At 41.7% G+C, this 25296-nt stretch overlaps 1 protein-coding gene across 2 annotated transcripts in view; it reads left to right on the plus strand.

The window, feature by feature from the left end:
- ARHGAP33 (Rho GTPase activating protein 33) overlaps positions 1–25296 on the plus strand; it is an 83941-nt gene that overhangs the window by 20454 nt on the left and 38191 nt on the right. For both annotated transcript variants that reach the window (XM_066606405.1, XM_066606406.1), the window contains 6 exons: positions 19534–19631; positions 19779–19857; positions 19994–20074; positions 23577–23714; positions 23814–23906; positions 24196–24318. In XM_066606405.1, the coding sequence (XP_066462502.1) occupies positions 19534–19631; positions 19779–19857; positions 19994–20074; positions 23577–23714; positions 23814–23906; positions 24196–24318 (612 nt within the window). The remainder of the gene's footprint in view (positions 1–19533; positions 19632–19778; positions 19858–19993; positions 20075–23576; positions 23715–23813; positions 23907–24195; positions 24319–25296) is intronic.

Raw genomic sequence — 25296 nt, forward strand, 5'->3', positions numbered from 1 at the left:
AGTTATCTGGGTACTGATGTATCTTGACACCACCGGAAGCTAAGGGTTTAACAGAGCTTCAATGCAGGAACCCCCCTGTCACACCTCTATCTTCCGATTGGCTACTTGCAGCAGTGTGTGCTAAGCTTTTGGCTGCCCTCCATGGTTATGCCGGTGCCCCCCGCTCCTGACAATGCGCTCCCGGCCCCCCTTCCCAATGCGGCCGCTGTCCCACTGAATGTCAGATGTGTGTGCCCCCACTGACACTGTCCTCTTCGCTGTAAGGCTGCATGCCGCAGCTGTACATGTTTCCCCCGCGCGCCGGACCACCGGGGACACTGACACCGGGTAACCAGTAGCGGTGACGGACGGACGCAAGACGCCGGCTCGCCGCTGCAGTGCACGAGGGAGCGCGCCGGACGCCGCCACTGACATCGGGGGACCAGGTGCAAAGCAGGCAGGGAAGACGCCAGCCTGCCTGCCGCTGCGGTGCACAAGGGAATGGGGCGGCCCGCAGTGACAGACAGTGGGGGAGCACTCCCAGTCGTGGAGCATGCAGGGAAGACTCTGGGCTGCCGCTGCATTGAATACTGGACACCGCTGGTAACCCTGACAAGGAAGAGCACCAGGGAAAGGTGAGGGAGTACGCCGGAGACATGTCTCACCTGCCATGGCCATTGCTCCTTCTTACTGTATCTTGCCTCCCAATCCAAAGCTAGCGGTGTGACGGGGGCGTTCACTCGTGGTGACAGCTGTCACACCCCTAGCTTCCGGTGGCATCAAGATACAACAGTACCAGTTATCTGATAGATGATCACCGGGGTTACACTCCTGACACGGTTGACAACTCACAACTTGCTAGGTACTTCCTCCAACTACTACAGCAAGGTACGAACTCCCAGCTTCAGTCCCCTGATGGAATACATCCCACAGCAAATGAGATAGGCCCACAGGTCTGCGCAGGCAGAAGAACCAGAGCTTTAGCCTCCCGCTAACGCATCCTACTCCACCGACTACATCTCTCTACTCTCAACTCCACTTCCCAACTTGGCTAACCCTCCAATCACAACACAGACACCAAGTTAGAAGAGACAGACTTGCCACCTCAAAGCTTGTTAGCATAAACACAGACTGATATGAATACACAAAACACACTTGGCATACACCCCTCATCCAAAGACACCCCAACTCTGGCCTCCTGCAGACGGCCGGGTCGCAGCGGGATTGCTTCCTTTGCTCTTGCTGTGACCACCACGGCTCACCTGCTCGCCCAGCACATGCGCAGAGCAGAGCCGTGTGTCAGCCGTTACTTTTCTGTGTGGTCCTCTGCGAGGCTCGCACAGAAATAGGACATGCCGCGATTTATTTACCGTGTGAGTTTTCACGCGGTCGAATCACGGCTGTCTGTATAGGATTGCATTATCTAATGCAATCCTATGGCAGCGGGCATGGACGGAAATTCTGCAGGAAATCCCGCCATGGAATTTCCACCCATGTGCAGGAGGCCTCTGGGCCACCACAGTATTTTATTTATTTTTTGTTTTGACAATGTTCACAGTGTGGGGTAAATAACTACGTTACTTTAATAGATAAGACTTTTACAGACACAGCAATACCAATTATTATGTTTTTGTTTTTTTCAGTTTTGATTTTTATATTATAAATATGGGGGAAAATGTGTTTTGTTTTTTACTTTTATTACCTTTTTTATTTTTTTCTAATAAGTTTTTTTTAAACTCCGTTTTTATTTTTTTAGTCCCCATAGGAGACTTGAACTTGTGATCGTTTGACCGCTCATACAGTATAATGCAATATAGTATTGCATTATTGCAAATTCTGACAGGCAGTCTATCAAGGTGTGCTGTAGGCATGGCAATCTGTCATGGCAGTCCCGGGGAACTTTCAGAATGCCCCAGGAAGTCATGGCAACAGAATAAAGGCCAATTTACACACACAGATAATCTTTCGAAAGATTTAAAGATCAGTGATCGATTTGCATAAAGTACTAATAGGCACTAATTGCTATTAGTACTTTATCAGCTTCATTTGCATGCAAATAAACGTCTGGGAGCTGTTGCAGAATTCAGCAGAAGGTCTGAGCTCTATAATTAGCTCCCTTGTTTAGCCAAGGGTTGCTAAGCTAAAACAATGTAATCTTTAGCTCCCCGTGGAGAATTCAGCACCATGGACAGCAGACACAGTGTGTGGTCCTGCTTATCAGCTGTTCTGCTGGCGGGGCTGACAGCTGAGAACCACTGGGACAAAGCAATCAGCGGTTATCGGCTCTTCCTTTCCCCCCTCCCCATCCGACAGAACAGAGCCTGTGGTCTAGCTTATCAGCTGTTCTGCTGAACGATGGTTTTCAAGCAGAACTGAAAACCATCGTTCCTCAGAAAACTGAAAGATGGACACATTTAGACACAACAATTATCACTCAAAAGATGGATTTTGAGGGATAATCATTGTCTAAATGGGCCTTAGCACCTTGCGATTTCATCGCAGGGGGGGTCAGTTTTGGACTTCTGTACACAAATTGGGACATTTAAAGGGTTAACAGCCGTGATCAGTGCTGATTGTGGATGGGTGTCAGCTGTCAAAGGCAGCTGGCAGCCGATGTGTATGGAGCGGGATCGGCTGCTGATCACCAACAAAATGACACTGACAAATATCTAGAACTTAACTCTCCTGGATCTGTTCCCATTAGAGATGACAACCACGCTCTTCTGGAGTATCTGCATACTCGTTTGAGCAAATGCGGGGTGGTGGTGGGGGGGGGGGGGGGGGGGGAGAGAGAGAGATCTCTCTCACTCTCCCCGCCACTCTCCCCCGCCACCCCCCTGCATTTGCTCGGACAAGTATGCAGATACTCGAGAAGTGCGATGCTCGCTCGAAGGTCTGCCTTAACCGAGCGTGCTGCATATTTTGGTGATGGAATCCTTAGCCAACATCCTCAGACAAATTACTTCGGGCGAAGGAATTACCATAGAGAAACAGGAGCATAAGCTATCCATTTTTGGAGATGATCTTTTCCTATATGTCCCAAATCCTAGAATAGGCCTTTCTGTGATTTTACAAGAATTTACTAAATACAGCAGACTTGGGAATTTTAAAGTAAATGCACAAAAGTCAGAAATACTAAATATATCTATTTCCCAGATGTGGCTTAACACTTTCAAGAATTATTCCCTTTTCGTCTGAGAGATAAAGTATCAATAGACCGCATGCTGTGTTCTCTGCAGGAGTTGGGAGATTACATTGTAATCTGCAGGCACCTAATACAGGAACAATGTAGTGGTTTGCAAACAGCTTGTGGAGGCCCATTTACATGCAAATGAAGATGATAAAGTGTTAATGGTCATTAGTGTCGATTATCACTTCATGCAAAAGGATTGCTAAAACTTTCAATCATTTGAAAGATTGTTTGCGTGTAAATGGGCCTTTAGCTATAGGTGAAGATGGAACAAGATCTAAATCTTTTTCCATCTTACAAGGGGATTTCTGGATTCCTTGGGGACTCGAATGGGAGCTTTAACTCTATTAACAAGGTTACTTAACGCATGGGGAAGACTTCTTAGACAGTGCCATCTCACAACCTGGCCCTCTCACTCCATTAGTGGGCAATCCCCAGTTACCAACTACTCTACCACAACATTACCTTTCATGCCTCCCGGAAGTGACCTCTCCTTGGGTCTGAGATGTCATGGGCCCCACAGGGGGATGAGAACTCTTCTTAAATTAAAGGGTGACTCGGATCTACCAACTGGATCTTGGTTCCAGTATTTTCAACTATGTAGTTATATCAACACCTTAACCCTTAGATCAAATTTAACATGAGATCTTTTGAGGAGCTACGTCCCGCCCCTGGACTCCTACACATGTGATTTCCCGAGTCTGTGGACTGCTACTATATGAACAGACGGAGAGCTTTGAACCTAGCTGGATGGGGAAGTGGGAGAGGATATTGCGTAGGTCTTTCTCTGGAGAGCTCTAGTCTAAACTCAACATACTGATTTAGAAGGTGACTATCAAGTAGGCTATAAGAGCTCAACCTTAAAATAGTCTCACAATGGTACAGAACCCCAACCAAACTGCACAAAATGTTTCCATCTGTATCAGACCAAGGCTGGAGATGCTTCTCAGACTCAGGTTCAATGTCCCACATTTGTTGGGAGCGTCCGCTTACAGCTCCATTATGGCCGGACACCTCTAGGTTATATAGGGCGGTATGTAGAACCTCAGTTGGTCTCACCTTTTGTCCATCTTCCTGGGATCAATATCTAAAAATTAAAAAAGGTTTGTTAAGATCGTTCATCATGGCAAAGAGACAAATCATCCCCAGATACTGGAAGCAAAGTAATGCGATCCCGTGACTATCCTGGGTAGAAGCCATTGATGCCATAAAACATATGGAGGAACTAAGATGCCTGGGCGGCATTTTCGAGACTCAGTATCTTTCTCTAGCTGGCTGGCAAGCGGGATTGTACAGTAGGAGGGGAGACTCCACCTATTCATCTAGTCAAGCACCCAATAGACCATCCCTGCTCATGACTCGCGGTCCACATCTTCAGAGCTGCTGCTTCTTTTCTATCCTCTATGTTTCTCTACTTTTCATCTTCCCCGTTCCTAGGTACCCCACCATAATCCCTTCCCCCTCTCCCCTATTTTTTTTTTAAACTTAATTACTTGGTTTCTTACTTTAATTTACGTTTGGATTGGATGCAACTTAACACAATATGTTTCCAGTTATCATAACCAGGGCCTCGGGTATATTCATACTTGAGAGGGATATATGGAGAGCAGAGGCGTAACTTGAAGCTCCTGGGCCCCAATGCAAAACCTGAAACGGGGCAACCAACTATAATGCTTTATTCATAGTACTGGGCTCCCTATATGGAGAAGAGAGGCCTTATGGGCCCCCCAAGGCTCCTGGGCTTGGGTGCAACGGCATCCCCTGCATCCTCTATAGTTACGCCCCTGGAGCGGTGACACATGTCGCCAGCAAAATTACTCCCTTTTGAGTCAATTGTTATAAGGGGAAGGGACTTTGTATTTGTATAGCACCAACTTATTCTGCAGTGCCTTCAGGTAATTTGTTTATTACCCCCCACCAAGCTGGGTCCTCATTTTACCGACCTCGGAAGGATGGAAGGCTGAGTCAACCTTGAGCCGGCTACCTGAACCAAGCGAGGATTGAATCCACAACCTTCAGGTCATGAGTGAGAGCTTAGGACTGCATTCTGCTGCCTTAGGGCTCATGCCCACGGCCGTGACGGACTCTGCCAGCGGAATTTTGCAGCGAAGTCCGCCACGGCGCCCCCCCCCCCCCCCCCCGCCCGACCCCCATACTCCGTACGCGTCCTGCATGGAGGGCCAGCGCGCATGCGCAGTACAGCGTGTGACGCACTGGCAGTGTCAGATGACATGGCCGGCGGTGGGCAGAGCCACGTATTCACCCGACGCTTCCGCTGTGCTACAGTGGAAGTATAGCGTGACGGCCGGTTCCATTGACTACGATGGAAGCCAGCTGCCCATATTCCCGCTGCATTTAGAACATGCCACCATTTATTTCACGCTGCGGAATTCCACAGTGTGAACATTGAGCTATTGGGTTAAATAGAATGTAATCGCGCCGTGGGAATTAACCCTTAGCTCTCTGCGCCACACGAGGCCCTTGTTATAAAGCAAAAGACAATATGAGAAGTTACACAATTTATTTTATTTGTTTTTTCTTTGATGTTTTTATTACTTTCATGTTTCTTTTATTTCCCTGAAAGTTTCAATAAAAATATGTTAAATAATAAACCGAAGTCTCCTCTTCCTCTTCCTCTTCCTCTTCCTCTTCCTCTTCCATGGACTCCAGTGCAGCGCTGCCACCCAGAGGCTCAGTTTATCATGAAATATAGTTTGAATTACACCGACTAACTTTTCCACACGACTTCGCCTCTCGTCCGTCTTTTATTATGTATGAAGTGCGCACTTCTAAATAAGTGCGCCTCGTCGGCTGCGCTTCATGCTTTAAATAGCTGCAAAAAGTAGGTTATGTAAACGCAGGATCAGCGTTCCGGGCCGACGGGAGGTTTACTGGAGTGAAAAAGTCTGAATGCACTAACCGCTTAATGAGCTTTACATGTTTCAAGGGAAATCCACGATCAGGGGGCCATCACTAACCGCCATATTTATGCGTGTGATTTACACGTAATTGCCGGGCTGCATCTGGACTTGCAGCATGAAACCTCGATAAGTCCAGGTGAAGCCTGACAATAAGCAGTAAATCCCAAATGCTCCATGCGCCTGCTAACCGTTGTATATTAGCACGCTTAGAATGCGCTCATATGGCCGCGCTAATGCAGCACGAAAAACCCGCAACATTTACAGTAGAAGCCAAATAAATGAGATTTAAAGGGGTTGTACCAAGAGTGCAAGTTATCCCCTATTCTCAGGGATAACTTGCTGAGTGGTGGCGTTCTCGTTACGGAGACCCCCACTGATCTGGAGAACGAGGGTCCCGGTTTCCCCCTCCTTGTCACTTTGGGCTTACCAGGGACGTAGCTAAGGGCTTATGGGCCCAGTTGCGAAAGTTCAGCTTGGGGCCCCTTTCCCAACAGCACTTCATGGCTGCTGAAAAAAGTCTGCAAAGTACTTTAAGCTGCATCAGTGGGTCTCTTAAAGGGGTTTTCCAGGGAGAATACTATTGATGACCTGTGGTATCCTCAGGATAGGTCATCAATAGTTGATTGGCTGGGGTCCATTGCTCAGGACCCCCACTGATCAGCTGATTGTGCGCCCGTTGACAGCGCCACAAATATACAGGGGTCGTGACCTATCAGTGCGGCACTGGCTACCAGGGATGATTATACCGCACACTGCTTTTATAACCCTGCGGGCTCAGAAACAGCAGCTCAGCTCTAGTATGGCTGTAAATAATGCAGTCACCATATATTGGTCACATACCAGTTCTATGCAGTGATTACAGTGCAGTTACCTCCAGTGACCACAGGTGGCGTCACCTCTTTGCATTCTCTTCATGTGCTGCCCATGTAATTCCACTGAGGGCACGCAGTCCCATTGTAGCCTATGGGGCTATACACACAGATGTTTCTTCACATGGCCCAATAGTCTGCATGTCAGGCTCTATTCCTGAGAGCTACGTCGATGGGAAGTAGGACGTGCCAGTACATGTGAATGTGCTGAGTCCACGTATATCGGACCGTACATGGACCACTGCTGTCCCGGGGGAGTTGTGCCCGAATTTCGGCAAACAGGATGTGGATGGCCACATGCAGGAAAATCATTCTCATCCCCTGCACCCAATACCTCTACAAATTGCCATCCAAATGGTGCCGCCATAGCTGGGCGTCATCTGGGTGCAGTACATCGCATGTTTCTATTCTATAGCCACATTCACATCTGCGTTCCAGCTTTTATTTGGGATTCCGTTTTCTGCTCCTTTCCGGGAATCCCTGATCAAACTGACCCGTATGGCACCGACCAGACCCCACTGACTATAATGTGGTCCGTCCGGCCTCCCTTATGACCTCCACCAGGGGCGTAACTATAGAGGGTGCAGGGGATGTGGTTGCACCCGGGCCCAGGAGCCTTGGGGGGCCCATAAGGCCTCTCTTCTCCATATAGGGAGCCCAGTACTATGAATAAAGCATTATAGTTGGGGGCCCTGTTACAGGTTTTGCATTGGGACCCAGAAGCTTCAAGTTATGTCTCTGTGCAGCATGGTTTAGGTATGGGTACAGGTACAGATAGAGGGGGGCCCCAGCTCACGTTTTGCATCAGGGCCCCTGAGCCTTTAGTTGCGCCCCTGACCTCCACTAAGAAATGGAGCCTCCGATGCAGATGTGAATGTACCATGAAGGGGTTTTCCAGGCAGCGCCCGCTCTCAGCCCGGGATTTACTGATCTCAGTGGGGCTCCAGCCTGCGATTAGGACCGCCGGCCACATCACAGGGGTCGGAGCAGCGTCTTCCACTCGAACCCTGCTGTATCCCAGCGCTGCCTGGAGAAGTCCTGGGCTCAGCAGAGACTTTTAGTAGCCACCGATGACTTCATTAGTGGTGACTGCAGTCCACAAGATTACAGATGATCCGGTGGATTCCTGCCACCGAGCTTGATGGTTAAAATTGATCAGTAGCGCTCTAGAGAGTGCAGCCCAACCGGATGCCGCATTTATGTTGAATAGTCTCGAATAGATAAAATATAGTTGCCATAGCAACTGAAAACATTGAAACCAGCCCTAATAGGCTGATCAGCCATAGCATTAAAGCCAAGTGAAAGGAATAATGTTATTATCTGGTGATAATGGCGCTTGTTGTGGAGGAAGGGGGGGAGGGGATACAGTATTAGGCACCAACTCCGTTCTTGAAGTTGATGTAGGAAAAGTGTGGTCCAGGGAAAGGCAACCAGTCACTGGATGATGGGCACCCAAGGCTCACTGATGTGTGGGGGGTGAAGGCCGCCCGTCTGGTCCGATCCCACAGAAGAGCGACCGCAGGACAACTTACTGATGATGATAGAATTGTTCACACCGGGCATCACAGCTGGCTATGTATGGGCGGTGGAGCAGAGAGAGTGCCCAGGTGACTCCTGCCCACTGCTGAACGTGCCCACAATGGGCAACCGTGGTGATAAATATCAATGGATGCACTTTTCCGGCGTGGAGGACCTCCGTTACACACCTTAGTTTTACAGACCCTTTCATGCCCGATGCCATCTGCCACACGGCAACAACCTCTAGCGGATATTGATGGGTAGGTTCATGCTCGATGGCCAGACCGCCAACTCTGACGCCATGTGCCGACACAATAAGATAGGAGGCATTAGTTTGGAAGCGACTCCCATAGTAGACGAGGATGAGGGATAAAGTCGCCTCTGTTGGTTGACCTGAAAAACGTAAAAACAAAACCACTTTGCGTGATTACTGCTGGTTACCCGCTAATTTACATAAACCACCTATGACCATTGCTGCTCACAACAAGGGACAGATGAATTAGATTGGACTGGGACCTCAGAAATTCCTCAATCTTTCTGCTTAAAGGGGTTGTCCCGTGAAACAAAGTTGGGGTATACACTTCTGTATGGCCATATTAATGCACTTTGTAATGTACATTGTGCATTAATTATGAGCCATACAGAAGTTATTCACTTACCTGTTCCGTTGCTGGCGTCCCCGTCTCCATGGTGCCGTCTAATTTTCAGCGTCTAATCGCCCGATTAGACGCGTTTGCGCAGTCCGGTCTTCTCCCTTCTGAATGGGGCCGCTCGTGCCAGAGAGCTGCTCCTCGTAGCTCCGCCCCGTCACGTGTGCCGATTCCAGCCAATCAGGAGGCTGGAATCGGCAATGGACCGCACAGAAGACCTGCGGTCCACCGAGGGTGAAGATCCCGGCGGCCATCTTCGCAAGGTAAGTAAGAAGTCACCGGAGCGCGGGGATTCGGGTAAGTACTATCCGTTTTTTTCTTTAAACCCCTGCATCAGGTTTGTCTCGCACCGAACGGGGGGCTATTGAAAAAAAAAAAAAAACGTTTCGGCGCGGGACAACCCCTTTAAGAAGAAAATTGAGAAATTATGACTTAATGAAAAAAAGCAAAGCAAAGCGTGCTCCGAGAATCGCGCCGTGTTGGGACGCATTTTACGAATGGAAATCAAGTCCATTACAATCTATCCTGTAGCGGTTGGAAGCCACAACTAGGAAGGTACCCAAGTGGGTCTATCAGACCGCTGTGGTCATTCTTACTCCTGGCCACACCTACAATTGGTAAACCACGCCCACCTAATACACTAATGATGTCTCAGAGACATAACTATGACCCCATTGTCATTAGCAACCAATTAGCATTCAGCTCCTCATTTTTTTCCCCTCTATTATCCATAGCGACCAATCAGAGTCCTTGATTCATCTCATCTTACAAAATGAAAGCTGAACTCGGATTGGCTGCTATGGAGAAAAGGCTGTGGAATCGTCTTCTGAGACTCGGCGTCTCGTTCTCATTTGAAGTTATTAATTTCCTATGGCTCCTTCACACAAACATATGTGCAATTGTGCACTCTTTAGCGGTGTGAAAAATTTGCTTTTGTGTGCGTATCACCGCATTTTACGGTAATTTTTTTTAAGCATGCAGGGCCTGTACACAAGGCGCGCGGGACACACCTTTCAGGATTTAAAAGGCTGTTTAGCCTTAGGAGGTCCAGTTGTATTCTTTTTTTTTTTTTTTTTTAATGTAATTGAGCAGCGTATTGCACATTTGCGCACCTACCATGGACTTCTACAGGAACCACTGGTGAACAAATATGGAGCAGGCCAAAAACTAAATGAGAATATACCCATAGAAATCAATGGCTTCAAATCTCTGGTTATTGCGCACGCAAACACATCATCCTTACATTTTGTGCGCCAAACGGGGAGAGTTATCCAAAATGTAGGAGTAACCAATCAGATTCGTGCTTTTGACTATGAACGCAGGGACGGGATTGGTTGCTATTGGGGTCTGCTCTTTTTCCTGTACAGTGATGATGAATCTCTGTAGAGCCCACGTTCGGCGTGGCTGCCTAGTTTAGATGTAATTGCTCGTAGTTTGTTCACAAGTGGGATTAGATCTGTAAATCGACGATGTCTTCAGTTTCTATAGAAACGCACAGAAAGAATATTTAAAAATAGTTTCTGTCTAATGAGCGTTCTAAGAGACCGCAGCGAAAAGTACAATTTACAGAGAAAGCTGATTCCACTTACCAATGATACTACAGGGATTTGGGGGTTGTTTTTCTGGTCCGCAGCTATTGCTGAACTGTACTATCCGTCCTGCAGGGTCCATTGGGGAGACTGATGCATTACAGAAGGCCACTGTAGAACGGAAGGCTTTAGGGAATCCTGGCCAGCTGCGAGCTTCTTCACATCAGCTGATCGGCGGGGTTTCCGGGTGACCCCTGCAGTTCTACTGTTGATGACCTATTCTAAGCATGGGTTATGAATAGCATTGGACCAGAAAAAAACCTTAACAGTAATACAGGAATTATTCCAAATGACAAAGAGAAGTATAGAATTCAATAGGTTGCATTATTATATTATCTGTCCCATCATGCCACTCAGTAGAGCATAATATGCAAAATATAACTATTATAATACTGTCCCCTATGAACATGAATATAACTACTATAATACTGCCCCTATGTACAAGAATATAACTACTATAATACTGTCCCCTATGTACAAGAATATAACTACTATAATACTGCCCCCTATGTACAAGAATACAACTACTATAATACTGTCCCCTATGTACAAGAATATAACTACTATAATACAGCCCCCTATGTACAAGAATATAACTGCTATAATACTAACCCCTACCTACAAGTATATAACAGCTATAATACTACCCCTTATGTACTAGAATATAACTACTATAATACTGCTCCCTATGTACTAGAATATAACTACTATAATACGGCCCCCTATGTACAAGAATATAATTACTATAATACTGTCCCCTATGTACAAGAATATAACTACTATAATACTGCCCCCTATGTACAAGAATATAACTACAATAATACTGCCTCCTATGTACAAGAATATAACTACTATAATACTGCCCCCTATGTACAAGAAAATAACTACTATAATACTGCCCCCTATGTACAAGAATATAACTACTATAATACTGCCCCCTATGTACAAGAATATAACTACTATAATACTGTCCCCTATGTACAAGAATATAACTACTATAATACTGCCCCCTATGTACAAGAATACAACTACTATAATACTGCTCCCTATGTACAAGAATATAACTACTATAATACTGTTCCCTATGTACAAAAATATAACTACTATAATACTGCCCCCTATGTACATGAATACAACTACTATAATACTGCCTCCTATGTACAAGAATATAACTACTATAATACTGCCTCCTATGTACAAGAATAGAACTACTATAATACTAACCCCTATCTACAAGAATATAACTACCATAATACTGCCTCCTATGTACAAGAATATAACTATTATAATACTGCCCCCTATGTACAAGAATATAACTACTATAATACACCCCTCTATGTACAAGAATAGAACTACTATAATGCTGCCTCCAATGTACAAGAATATAACTACTATAATACTGCTCCTATGTACAAGAATATAACTACTATAATACTGCCCCCTATGTACAAGACTATAACTACTATAATAATGCCCCCTATGTACAAGAATATAACTACTATAATACTGCCTCCTATGTACAAGAATATAACTACTATAATACTACCTCCTATGTACAACAATATAATTACTATAATACTGTCCCCGCATGTACAAGAATAAAACTGCTATCATATTGCCCCCTATATACAAGAATATAACTACTATAATACTTCCCTCGATGTACAAGAATATAACTACTATAATACAGCCCCCTATGTACAAGAATTTAACTGCTATAATACTGCCTCCTATGTACAAGAATATAACTACTATAATATTGCCCCCTATGTACAAAAATATAACTACTATAATACTACCTGCTATATACAAGAAAATAACTACTATAATACTGCCCCCTATGTACAAGAATATAACTACTATAATACTGCCCCATATGTACAAGAATATAACTACTATAATACTGCTCCCTATGTACAAGAATATAACTACTATAATACTGCCTCCTATGTACAAGAATATGACTACTATAATACTACTCCTATGTACAAGAATATAACTATTATAATACTGCCCCCTATGTACAAGAATATAACTACTATAATACTGCTCCCTATGTACAAGAATATAACTACTATAATACTGCCCCTATGTACAAGAATATAACTACTATAATACTGCCCCCTATGTGCAAGAATATAACTACTATAATACTGCTCCCAATGTACAAGAATATAACTACTATAATATCGCTCCCTATGTACAAGAATATAACTACTATAATACTGTTTCCTATGTACAAGAATATAACTACTATAATACTGCTCCCTATGTATAAGAATATAACTACTATAATACTGCTCCTATGTACTAGAATATAACTACTATAATACTGCCCCCTATGTACAAGAATATAACTACTATAATACTGCCTCCTATGTACAAGAATATAACTACTATAATACTGCCCCCTATGTACAAGAATATAACTACTATAATACTGCCCCCTATGTACAAGAATATAACTACTATAATACTGCCCCCTATGTACAAGAATATAACTACTATAATACTGCCCCCTATGTACAAGAATATAACTACTATAATACTGCCCCCTATGTACAAGAATGTAACTACTATAATACTGCCCCCTATGTACAAGAATATAACTACTATAATACTGCCTCCTATGTATAAGAATATAACTACTATAATACTGCCTCCCATGTACAAGAATATAACTACTATAATACTGCTCCCTATGTACAAGAATATAACTACTGTAATACTGCTGCCACTATATACAAGAATATAACTACTATAATACTGCCCCCTATGTACAAGTATATAACTACTATAATACTGCCCCCTATGTACAAGAATATAACTACTATAATACTGCCCCCTATGTACAAGAATCTAACTACCATATGACTGCCCCCTATGTACAAGAATATACCGTGTTTTCCCCGAAAATAAGACCGTGTTATTAATTTTTGTTCAAAAAGGTTTAACTTTTTTACATGTATAGCTACCTGCACACTATTTAAATTCACTTTTTTTAATTAACCGTTAGTAGGGCTTAATTTTGGAGTAGGGCTTATATTTCAAGCATCCTCAAAAAGCCTGAAAAATTTGCATCCTCAAAAATTTATGGAAAATCATGCTATGTTTTATTTTCAGGGTATGTCTTATTTTCAGGGAAACAGGGTAACTACTATAATTCTGACCCCTATGTACAAGAATATAACTACTATAATACTGCTCCTATGTACAAGAATAAAACTACTATAATACTGCCTCCTATGTACAAGAATATGACTACTATAATACTACTCCTATGTACAAGAATATAACTATTATAATACTGCCCCCTATGTACAAGAATATAACTACTATAATACTGCTCCCTATGTACAAGAATATAACTACTATAATACTGCCCCTATGTACAAGAATATAACTACTATAATACTGCCCCCTATGTGCAAGAATATAACTACTATAATACTGCACCTATGTACAAGAATATAACTACTCTAATACTGCCTCCTATGTACAAGAATATAACTACTATAATACTGCCCCCTATGTACAAGAATATAACTACTATAATGCTGCCTCCTATGTACAAGAATATAACTACTATAATACTGCTCCCTATGTACAAGAATATAACTACTGTAATACTGCCCCTATGTACAAGAATATAACTACTGTAATACTGCCCCTATGTACAAGAATATAACTACTATAATACTGCTCCCAATGTACAAGAATATAACTACTATAATATCGCTCCCTATGTACAAGAATATAACTACTATAATACTGTTTCCTATGTACAAGAATATAACTACTATAATACTGCTCCCTATGTATAAGAATATAACTACTATAATACTGCCCCCTATGTACAAGAATATAACTACTATATTCCTGCCCCTATGTACAAGAATATAACTACTATAATACTGCCCTCTATGTACAAGAATATAACTACTATAATACTGCCCCCTATGTACAAGAATATAACTACTATAATACTGCTCCCTATGTACAAGAATATAACTACTATAATACTGCCTCCTAAGTACAAGAATATGACTACTATAATACTACTCCTATGTACAAGAATATAACTATTATAATACTGCCCCCTATGTACAAGAATATAACTACTATAATACTGCTCCCTATGTACAAGAATATAACTACTATAATACTGCCCCTATGTGCAAGAATATAACTACTATAATACTGCCCCTATGTACAAGAATATAACTACTCTAATACTGCCTCCTATGTACAAGAATATAACTACTATAATACTGCTCCCAATGTACAAGAATATAACTACTATAATACTGCTCCTATGTACAAGAATATAACTACTATAATACTGTTTCCTATGTACAAGAATATAACTACTATAATACTGCTCCCTATGTATAAGAATATAACTACTATAGTACTGCCCCCTATGTACAAGAATATAACTACTATATTACTGCCCCTATGTACAAGAATATAACTACTATAATACTGCCCTCTATGTACAAGAATATAACTACTATAATACTGCCCCCTATGTACAAGAATATAACTACTATAATACTGCCCCCTATGTACAAGAATATAACTACTATAATACTGCCCCATATGTACAAGAATATAACTACTATAATACTGCTCCCTATGTACAAGAATATAACTACTATAATACTGCTCCCTATGTACAAGAATATAACTACTATAATACTGCCTCCTATGTACAAGAATATGACTACTATAATACTACTCCTATGTACAAGAATATAACTATTATAATACTGCCCCCTATGTACCAGAATATAACTACTATAATACTGCTCCCTATGTACAAGAATATAACTACTATAATACTGCCCCCTATGTGCAAGAATATAACTACTATAATACTGCCCCTATGTACAAGAATATAACTACTATAATACTGCCCCTATGTACAAGAATATAACTACTATAATACTGCCCCCTATGTACAAGAATATAACTGCTCTAATACTGCCTCCTATGTACAAGAATATAACTACTATAATACTGCTCCCAATGTACAAGAATATAACTACTATAATATCGCTCCCTATGTACAAGAATATAACTACTCTAATACTGCCTCCTATGTACAAGAATATAACTACTATAATACTGCTCCCAATGTACAAGAATATAACTACTATAATATCGCTCCCTATGTACAAGAATATAACTACTATAATACTGTTTCCTATGTACAAGAATATAACTACTATAATACTGCTCCCTATGTATAAGAATATAACTACTATAATACTGCCCCCTATGTACAAGAATATAACTACTATATTCCTGCCCCTATGTACAAGAATATAACTACTATAATACTGCCCTCTATGTACAAGAATATAACTACTATAATACTGCCCCCTATGTACAAGAATATAACTACTATAATACTGCTCCCTATGTACAAGAATATAACTACTATAATACTGCCTCCTAAGTACAAGAATATGACTACTATAATACTACTCCTATGTACAAGAATATAACTATTATAATACTGCCCCCTATGTACAAGAATATAACTACTATAATACTGCTCCCTATGTACAAGAATATAACTACTATAATACTGCCCCTATGTGCAAGAATATAACTACTATAATACTGCCCCTATGTACAAGAATATAACTACTCTAATACTGCCTCCTATGTACAAGAATATAACTACTATAATACTGCTCCCAATGTACAAGAATATAACTACTATAATACTGCTCCTATGTACAAGAATATAACTACTATAATACTGTTTCCTATGTACAAGAATATAACTACTATAATACTGCTCCCTATGTATAAGAATATAACTACTATAGTACTGCCCCCTATGTACAAGAATATAACTACTATATTACTGCCCCTATGTACAAGAATATAACTACTATAATACTGCCCTCTATGTACAAGAATATAACTACTATAATACTGCCCCCTATGTACAAGAATATAACTACTATAATACTGCCCCCTATGTACAAGAATATAACTACTATAATACTGCCCCATATGTACAAGAATATAACTACTATAATACTGCTCCCTATGTACAAGAATATAACTACTATAATACTGCCTCCTATGTACAAGAATATGACTACTATAATACTACTCCTATGTACAAGAATATAACTATTATAATACTGCCCCCTATGTACCAGAATATAACTACTATAATACTGCTCCCTATGTACAAGAATATAACTACTATAATACTGCCCCCTATGTACAAGAATATAACTACTATAATACTGCCCCTATGTACAAGAATATAACTACTATAATACTGCCCCTATGTACAAGAATATAACTACTATAATACTGCACCCTATGTACAAGAATATAACTGCTCTAATACTGCCTCCTATGTACAAGAATATAACTACTATAATACTGCCCCCTATGTACAAGAATATAACTACTATAATACTGCCCCTATGTACAAGAATATAACTACTATAATACTGCCCCCTATGTACCAGAATATAGCTACTATAATACTGCCCCCTATGTACAAGAATATAACTACTATAATACTGCCCCCTATGTACAAGAATATAACTACTATAATACTGCCCCTATGTACAAGAATATAACTACTATAATACTGCCTCCTATGTATAAGAATATAACTACTATAATACTGCCTCCCATGTACAAGAATATAACTACTATAATACTGCTCCCTATGTACAAGAATATAACTACTATAATACTGCCACCTATGTACAAGTATATAACTACTATAATACTGCCCCCTATGTACAAGTATATAACTACTATAATACTGCCCCCTATGTACAAGAATATAACTACCATAATACTGCCCCCTATGTACAAGAATATAACTACTATAATACTACCCCCTATGTACAAGAATATAACTGCTATAATACTGCCCCCTATGTACAAGAATATAACTGCTATAATACTGCCCCCTATGTACAAGAATATAACTACTATAATACTACACCTATGTACAAGAATATAACTACTATAATACTGCCCCCTATGTACAAGTATATAACAACTATAATACTGCCCCTATGTACAAGAATATGACTATTATAATACAGCCCGCTAAGTACAAGTATATACCTACCATAATACTGCCCCCTATGTACAGGAATATAACTACTATAATACTGCTCCCTATGTACAAGAATATAACTACTATAATACTGCTCCCTATGTACAAGAATATAACTACTATAATACTGCCCCCTATGTACAAGAATATAACTACTATAATACTGCCCCCTATGTACAAGAATCTAACTACTATATGACTGCCCCCTATGTACAAGAATATACCGTGTTTCCCCCGAAAATAAGACCGTGTTATTAATTTTTGTTCAAAAAGGTTTAACTTTTTTACATGTATAGCTGCCTGGACACTATTTAAATTCACTTTTTTTAATTAACCGTTAGCAGGGCTTAATTTTGGAGTAGGGCTTATATTTCAAGCATCCTCAAAAAGCCTGAAAAATTTGCATCCTCAAAAATTTATGGAAAATCATGCTATGTTTTATTTTCAGGGTATGTCTTATTTTCAGGGAAACAGGGTAACTACTATAATTCTGACCCCTATGTACAAGAATATAACTACTATAATACTGCTCCTATGTACAAGAATATAACTACTATAATACTGCTCCTATGTACAGGAATATAACTACTATAATACTGCTCCTATGTACAAGAATATAGCTACTATAATACTGCCCCCTATGTACAAGAATATAGCTACTATAATACTGCCCCCTATGTACAAGAATATAACTACTATAATACTGCCCCCTATGTACAAGAATATAACTACTATAATACTGCTCCTATGTACAAGAATATAACTGCTATAATACTGCTCCCATGTACAAGAATATAACTACTATAATACTGCCCCCCATGTACAAGAATATAACTACTATAATACTGCCCCCTATATACAAGAATATAACTACTATAATACTGCCCCCTATGTACAAGAATATAACTACTATAATACTGCCCCCTATGTACAAGAATATAACTACTATAATACTGCCCCCTATGTACAAGAATATAACTACTATAATACTGCCTCCTATGTACAAGAATATAACTACTATAATACTGTCTCCTATGTACAAGAATATAACTACTATAATACTGCCCCCTATGTACAAGAATATAACTACTATAATACTGCCCCCTATGTACAAGAATATAACTACTATAATACTGCCCCTCATGTACAAGAATATAACTACTATAATACTGCCTCCTATGTACAAGAATATAACTACTATAATACTGTCTCCTATGTACAAGAATATAACTACTATAATACTGCCCCCTATGTACAAGAATATAACTACTATAATACTGCCCCCTATGTACAAGAATATAACTACTATAATACTGCCCCTCATGTACAAGAATATAACTACTATAATACTGCCCCCTATGTACAAGAATATAACTACTATAATACTGCCCCAATGTACAAGAATATAACTGCTATAATACTGCTTCCTATGTACAAGAATAGAAACACTACAATGCTGCCTCCTATCTCTAGATGTGGTATGCATTATATCTAGGGCTTGTTGGGGTCTATGATTCCCCTCTGTTTAATGTACGCTAGCTGTATTCCTCATCTCCTGCTGTCAGCCATGCGGTATGTGATTTGCGGTGACTGGGCCGCTGGTTACTGCTGTTATAAAGTGGTTTAGGATGTTACTGACATGAATTTTGAATGTTCTGAGGCCATTTGCTTCGCACATGCCTATAAATCTGCTTTCACTGCAGGCTCGGGGTTCGGACACACTGGATTCAGGCACGGAGGGCTCCGGACGACTCATTTCTGCTGCAGCTCCCTCCAGCGTAAAGGGGAGACCGAACAAGAGGTAAGCCGGGGTTTGGGGAGTCTTGCTGACTACACTGTATTTACCATTTCATGCCCTGAGCTGCTGTGGATTATTTAAGGAGGAAGCGGAATGTAACCATTGGATTCTCCACGTTCACTGACCCTGTTCTCCCTGATCCTTATTTAGGGTGACACGTGGCCCCTTCGTAAAGCTGGCGGACTGCGCTCACTATCACTATGAAAATGTCAACTATGGCCCTATCCAGGTAAGAGATGCGGTATATTCTGTGTATACAGGAGATGGGGGCTCCGACTGATGTCCATAAAGTAGGTGAAGAGATGCCGTATGTCTGCCCTGCACTGTGACCACCATGCAATAATTGATGCCCGCGTGTCTTGCAGCTTTCTCTATCCGACTCCCGTCCGGAGGATTCCAGTGGTAGCGAGTCGGAGGCTGTCTACATTGTGCAAGTCACATGTCAGGTGGGTGCAAGGTGCATCGAAATGGGGTGCCGAGTACAACCCTTGCCCATGGCAGCCATTCAAAGTCTATCCATTCAATTTTGTAGGATTGGTTGTAATGGACAACCGTCGTTTTTGTACGTAACCCTTTAGATGAGATGTCCTCATTGGATTCATGGATAACCCATCTGAGGCTGTTTGATTTCCCCCCTAATAACTGTGTTCAGAGTTCACCCCATATTACCAACCTCTGTCTAATTTGTAGCTATTCTGCACTTTGGTCCTCATTGCTATAATGATGCAGAGCACAATAACCATTTATCCAATTAAAGCTGAATTCAGTGACCCGTCAACAAGTATTCTCCCCAGAGGCCACCGCTTATCTTCCGCTTCTCCTAATAATAGTTGCGGTCTGACTTATTGTATCCTTCAATTCACTTCGGTGGTTTTCATAATTAAAACATTGTTCTATGAAAATGGGACATCAGGTATAATTAGAAGACTCCACAGAACTTCATGATCGAGTGAATTCATGATTGCAACAGTCTTAATTTGCGTCGACTGCCACCTTCATCTGCATCATCTCTGCTGGACTCTTTTGCCTTTTGGTTCATTGTCTTATAATGTCTGCTCAAGTTCTAGTCATTTTGGTCCATCATTTCTACACAACCAAGGTTATAGTTCTACTCAGTCTGACTCTCATCTTCATCTTGGTCCTCTAGGTCTACCATCCTGCCCCTCATTTTTGTCTTTTAGATGTACCATCTCACCCTCGTCTTTGTTTTCTAGGTCTACCATTTCACCTTCATCTTTGTCCTCGAGTTTTATCATCTTGCCCTCATCTTTGTCCTCTAAGTCTGCCATTTCACCCTCATCTTTGTCCTCTAGGTCTACCATCGTGCCCTCATTTTTGTCTTTTAGATGTACCATCTCAACCTCATCTTTGTTTTCTAGGTCTACCATTTCACCTACACCTTTGTCCTCAAAGTTTACTACCTTGCCCTCATCTTTGTCCTCTAGGTCTGTCATCTCAACTTCATGTTTGTTGCTTATATCTACCATCTTGTTCTCCTCTTTGTTCTACAGCTCTACCATCTCACCCACAATTTATCTTCTAGTTTTAGCATCTCATCCTAATCTTTGTCCTCTATTACTACCATCTCACCCTCATCTTTGTCTTCTAGATCTACAATCTCACCCTCAACTTTGTTTTCTAAGACTACTGTACTCTTGCCCTAATCTGTGTACTTTAGGTGCACCATCTTTCAATCATCCTCATCTACTATCTTATTTTCATCTTTGTCCTCTAGGTCTACCATCTCGCCCTCATTTTTGTCTTTTAGATGTACCATCTCACCCTCATGTTTGATTTCTAGGTCTACAATTTCAACTTCACCTTTGTCCTTAGGTTTTACCATCTTGCCCTCATCTTTGTCCTCTAGGTCTATCATCTCAACTTCATGTTTGTTGCTTATATCTACCATCTTGTTTTCCTCTTTGTTCTATCATCTCACCCACATATTTCTCTTCTAGTTTTAGCATCTCATCCTCCTCTTTGTCCTCTACTTCTACCATCTCACTTTCTTCTTTGTCTTCTTGGTCTATCATCTCACCTTTTGTCTTTGTTCTCTCAGGCTATCATCTCATCCTCATCTTTGTCTTCTAGATCTACTGTTTTGCCCAAATTTTTGTATGTTTTAGATCAACCTTCTTGTCATCATCTTTGTCATCTAGGTTTACCATTGTGCCATAATCTTTGTACTTTAGATCCATCGATTTTTTGATCATTTTTATCCTCTGGGTCTACTATCTTATTCTCATCTTTGTGTCAGGGATCTCCCAGGAAAGATTGTGGTCCTCTCAAGGGTGAGGCCAGCAGTAATGAGAAGGCAGCACACAACATAAGACTTAGGAACAGAGATTTTAATAAAGCAAAGATCAGGGACAGGTACATGGAGGAACTGAGCTGAGAAACTGAGGAACAAAAGCAAAACAGTCACGGTAGGTAGCTTGGGTACAAACATAGGAGCAGAGTACATAGGAACATGGATATTTAGAAGAACACAGGGAACATTGACCATCATGCAAAGTACAAAGGAAGTGCAGAGTTTATAGGGGCAACATGTATTTTTACCTACATCGAGGTCTACATTTCAATTTCTTTGAACTTTAGGGCGACATTAGCATAGGTTTAATTTAAAGGGGTTGTCCAGTTGAAAATCCTATTCTTAGGATAGACCATCACTAGTAGATTGGTGGAGGTCTGCTGTCCGGGACCCCCACTGATAAGCTGTTGTCTGGGACAGTGTGCTCGTGCACTAAGCTGAGGAACTGAAAAACAAAAGCAAAGCAGTCAGGGCAGATAGCTTGGGTCCAAACACAGGAGCAGACAACATAGGAACATGGAAATTAAGAAGAACCTAGGAAACATTGACCATCAAGCAAAGTACAAAGAAAGTTCAGAGTTTAAATAGGAACTAAACAAGGAACAGGAAGCAGGTGAGCAGCAGAGTTCAGAGCAGATTAATTGTTATTTGGTAGATAAAACACAGCTGTCTAGGTCAAAGACCAAATGAATGGCTTAGTTCATAACACATCCACTAATGTCTCATTGAGGTCTAGAACCTTCACCTTTCAGTTCAGACCTTATGTGCAACACCTCAATACATCTCACTGTCCTTTTGGTCCATCATTCCTACTCGAGTGAGGTTATGAGCTATGGGTTTTCTACTCAATCTGACTTTCATCCACATCTTTGTCTTCTAGGTCTACCATCTCATCGTCATCTTTTAGGTCTACCATCTCATCGTCATCTTTTAGGTCTACCATCTCATCCTCATCTTTTAGGTCTACCATCTCATCCTCATCTTTTAGGTCTACCATCTCATCCTCATCTTTTAGGTCTACCATCTCATCCTCATCTTTTGTCTTTTAGGTCTACCATCTCATCCTCATCTTTTGTCTTTTAGGTCTACCATCTCATCCTCATCTTTGGTCTTTTAGGTCTACCATCTCATCCTCATCTTTGGTCTTTTAGGTCTACCATCTCATCCTCCTCTTTGGTCTTTTAGGTCTTCCATCTCATCCTCATCTTTTGTCTTCTAGGTCCGCCATCTCATCCTCATCTTTTGTCTTCTAGGTCCACCATCTCATCCCCATCTTTCATCTTTTAGGTTTACCATCTCATCCTCCTTTTTATCCTCTAGGACTACCATCTTGCCCTTATTTTTTTTCCTCTAGGTCTACCATTGTGTCCTTACGTTGTCCCCTAGGTCTACCATTTTGCATCATATTTGTATATCTAGGTTCTTTAGGTCTACAGTCCCAACATTTTTTATAGTCTTCTACATGAACTGTAAAATCTCATCTTGGCCTTTGATCATCTCGATTTGTTCCTTGTCCCTCGTTCACCATCACCACTTGCTTCTTCAATCTTTTTCTGTCTCTTTGCCTTTCATACCACCTGAGCTTCACCTCTTTACCATCTCTGACCTTGTATTTCTTCCTTATTGTCCATATTTAGGGTCGCACCTGGTCTGTTTTACGGAGCTATGAAGATTTTCAGGTCCTTGACTCCAACCTTCACCGCTGTATTTTTGATAGACGTTTCTCTCAGTTGCTTGAACTACCCCCTCGCCGTGAACTTCCATCTCAGGGCCAGGTGCATATCACGTGAAATTGTCATGTTTGTCAGGTTATATTTCAGTCATTAGTGTGTCATTTTAATGCATGATATCTTCCACAACAACTGTATCTTCAGCTCCTGGCTCCCCTACTTTCAAGGTATTTGAAGGCTCTTTCTGGAATTGTGGACAGTAACATCAACTGTGGCCCTATACTCAACTGGATGGAGGTAAGACCATAGACCCACTGTAGACTTTATACAGTCTGTTGGACGACTCCCATTTTTGCACGCTCTACAAGTTCTGAATGGGAAGTCCAACAGACGCTAGGCCCTCCTGTTCCTGTTGGAGGAACTTGGTGGTGTAACCCAGCAGGAAGGCCCATTTTGAGGACCCCTTTTCTTTATGTGCACTCTTGTTAGGAACTATGACATCTATCATGGAGATTGGTATGGCAGCATAATTTTACCCAGAATTCCATATGCATAACCTCAGCTATCCCATATTTCTGTGCTCTAGATTGATAATCACGGTAACAGGCTCCTCGTCAATGAAGAGGCGTCAATCAACGTTCCGGCTATCGCTGCCGCACATGTGATTAAGCGCTACACCGCTCAAGCTCCAGATGAACTTTCCTTTGAGGTAAGAAACTGAGTTCTGTTCAGTATCGCAGGCTGTAAGTTACACAGTGGAGAGAGCGGCCCACCAGCAGCACAGAGTATTTCAGGAGTTAAGTGCACTAATTTAGTGAAAGAGTCACAGACTTGGGCCGCTCTCACACTGGCAGCTTTTTACAGTGATTAGTGCGGCACTTGGGAAAACACTTGATTTCAATGGGGCCTCGCAGACCTGCGCTTGCACACCGCGGTTTTAAGTCCGTGATTTTCGCGCACATGTTCTGCGATGTGTCATTGGTTTTAATGGGAATCCGCGCTGTAGAGCATACGTTAGTTTGAAATGCGCATGTAAAAAAAAAGGGACATATCAATTTATTGACGTGGAAACCCATTGGGATTCTGCAGATGGATTTTACCCATTGACAGACAATGATTTTGGCGCAGTGGCGCATTCTGCTGTGAATTCCGCCGTGTAAACATATCCTTAGAGTTAGGCCAGGCTCACACGACCGTATGGTAAAACGCTGCGTTTTACCGGCATGTGGAGCTGCAATCTTTGCAATTGTGATTGCGTGTGTCTGTGCATGATAGCGAATCTCGCAAGTGTGAATGGATCCATGAAAATCAGAGCACTCTCATTACTGCATTATGTGCATGTAATACGCAATGAAATTGCGCTCCTGAGAGCCCGGCCTTAGAGAAAGGAGAGAAAGGAGAAGAAATGATCTTGTGGGATGCAAATGGGAAATGTCATAATACTCCTGCAGCTCCACCTATTGGAAGGTAGCTTCTATATAAATGAAGATTAGAGATGCGTAAGCATACTCTCTCAGGACAATTGCTCGATCGAGCATTGTCCTTAGCGAGTACCTGCCCGCTTGGAAGAAAAGGTTCGGCTGCCGGCGCGGGGGAGCAGTGAGTTGCGGCAGTGAGCAGAGGGGAGTGGGGGGAGAGAGAGCTCCCCGCTCTCCCCCGCCCGCCACTGGCAGCCGAATCTTTTCTT

This window comes from Eleutherodactylus coqui, chromosome 6, assembly GCF_035609145.1.
Source record: "Eleutherodactylus coqui strain aEleCoq1 chromosome 6, aEleCoq1.hap1, whole genome shotgun sequence".
NCBI classification, from domain to species: Eukaryota; Metazoa; Chordata; class Amphibia; order Anura; family Eleutherodactylidae; genus Eleutherodactylus; species Eleutherodactylus coqui.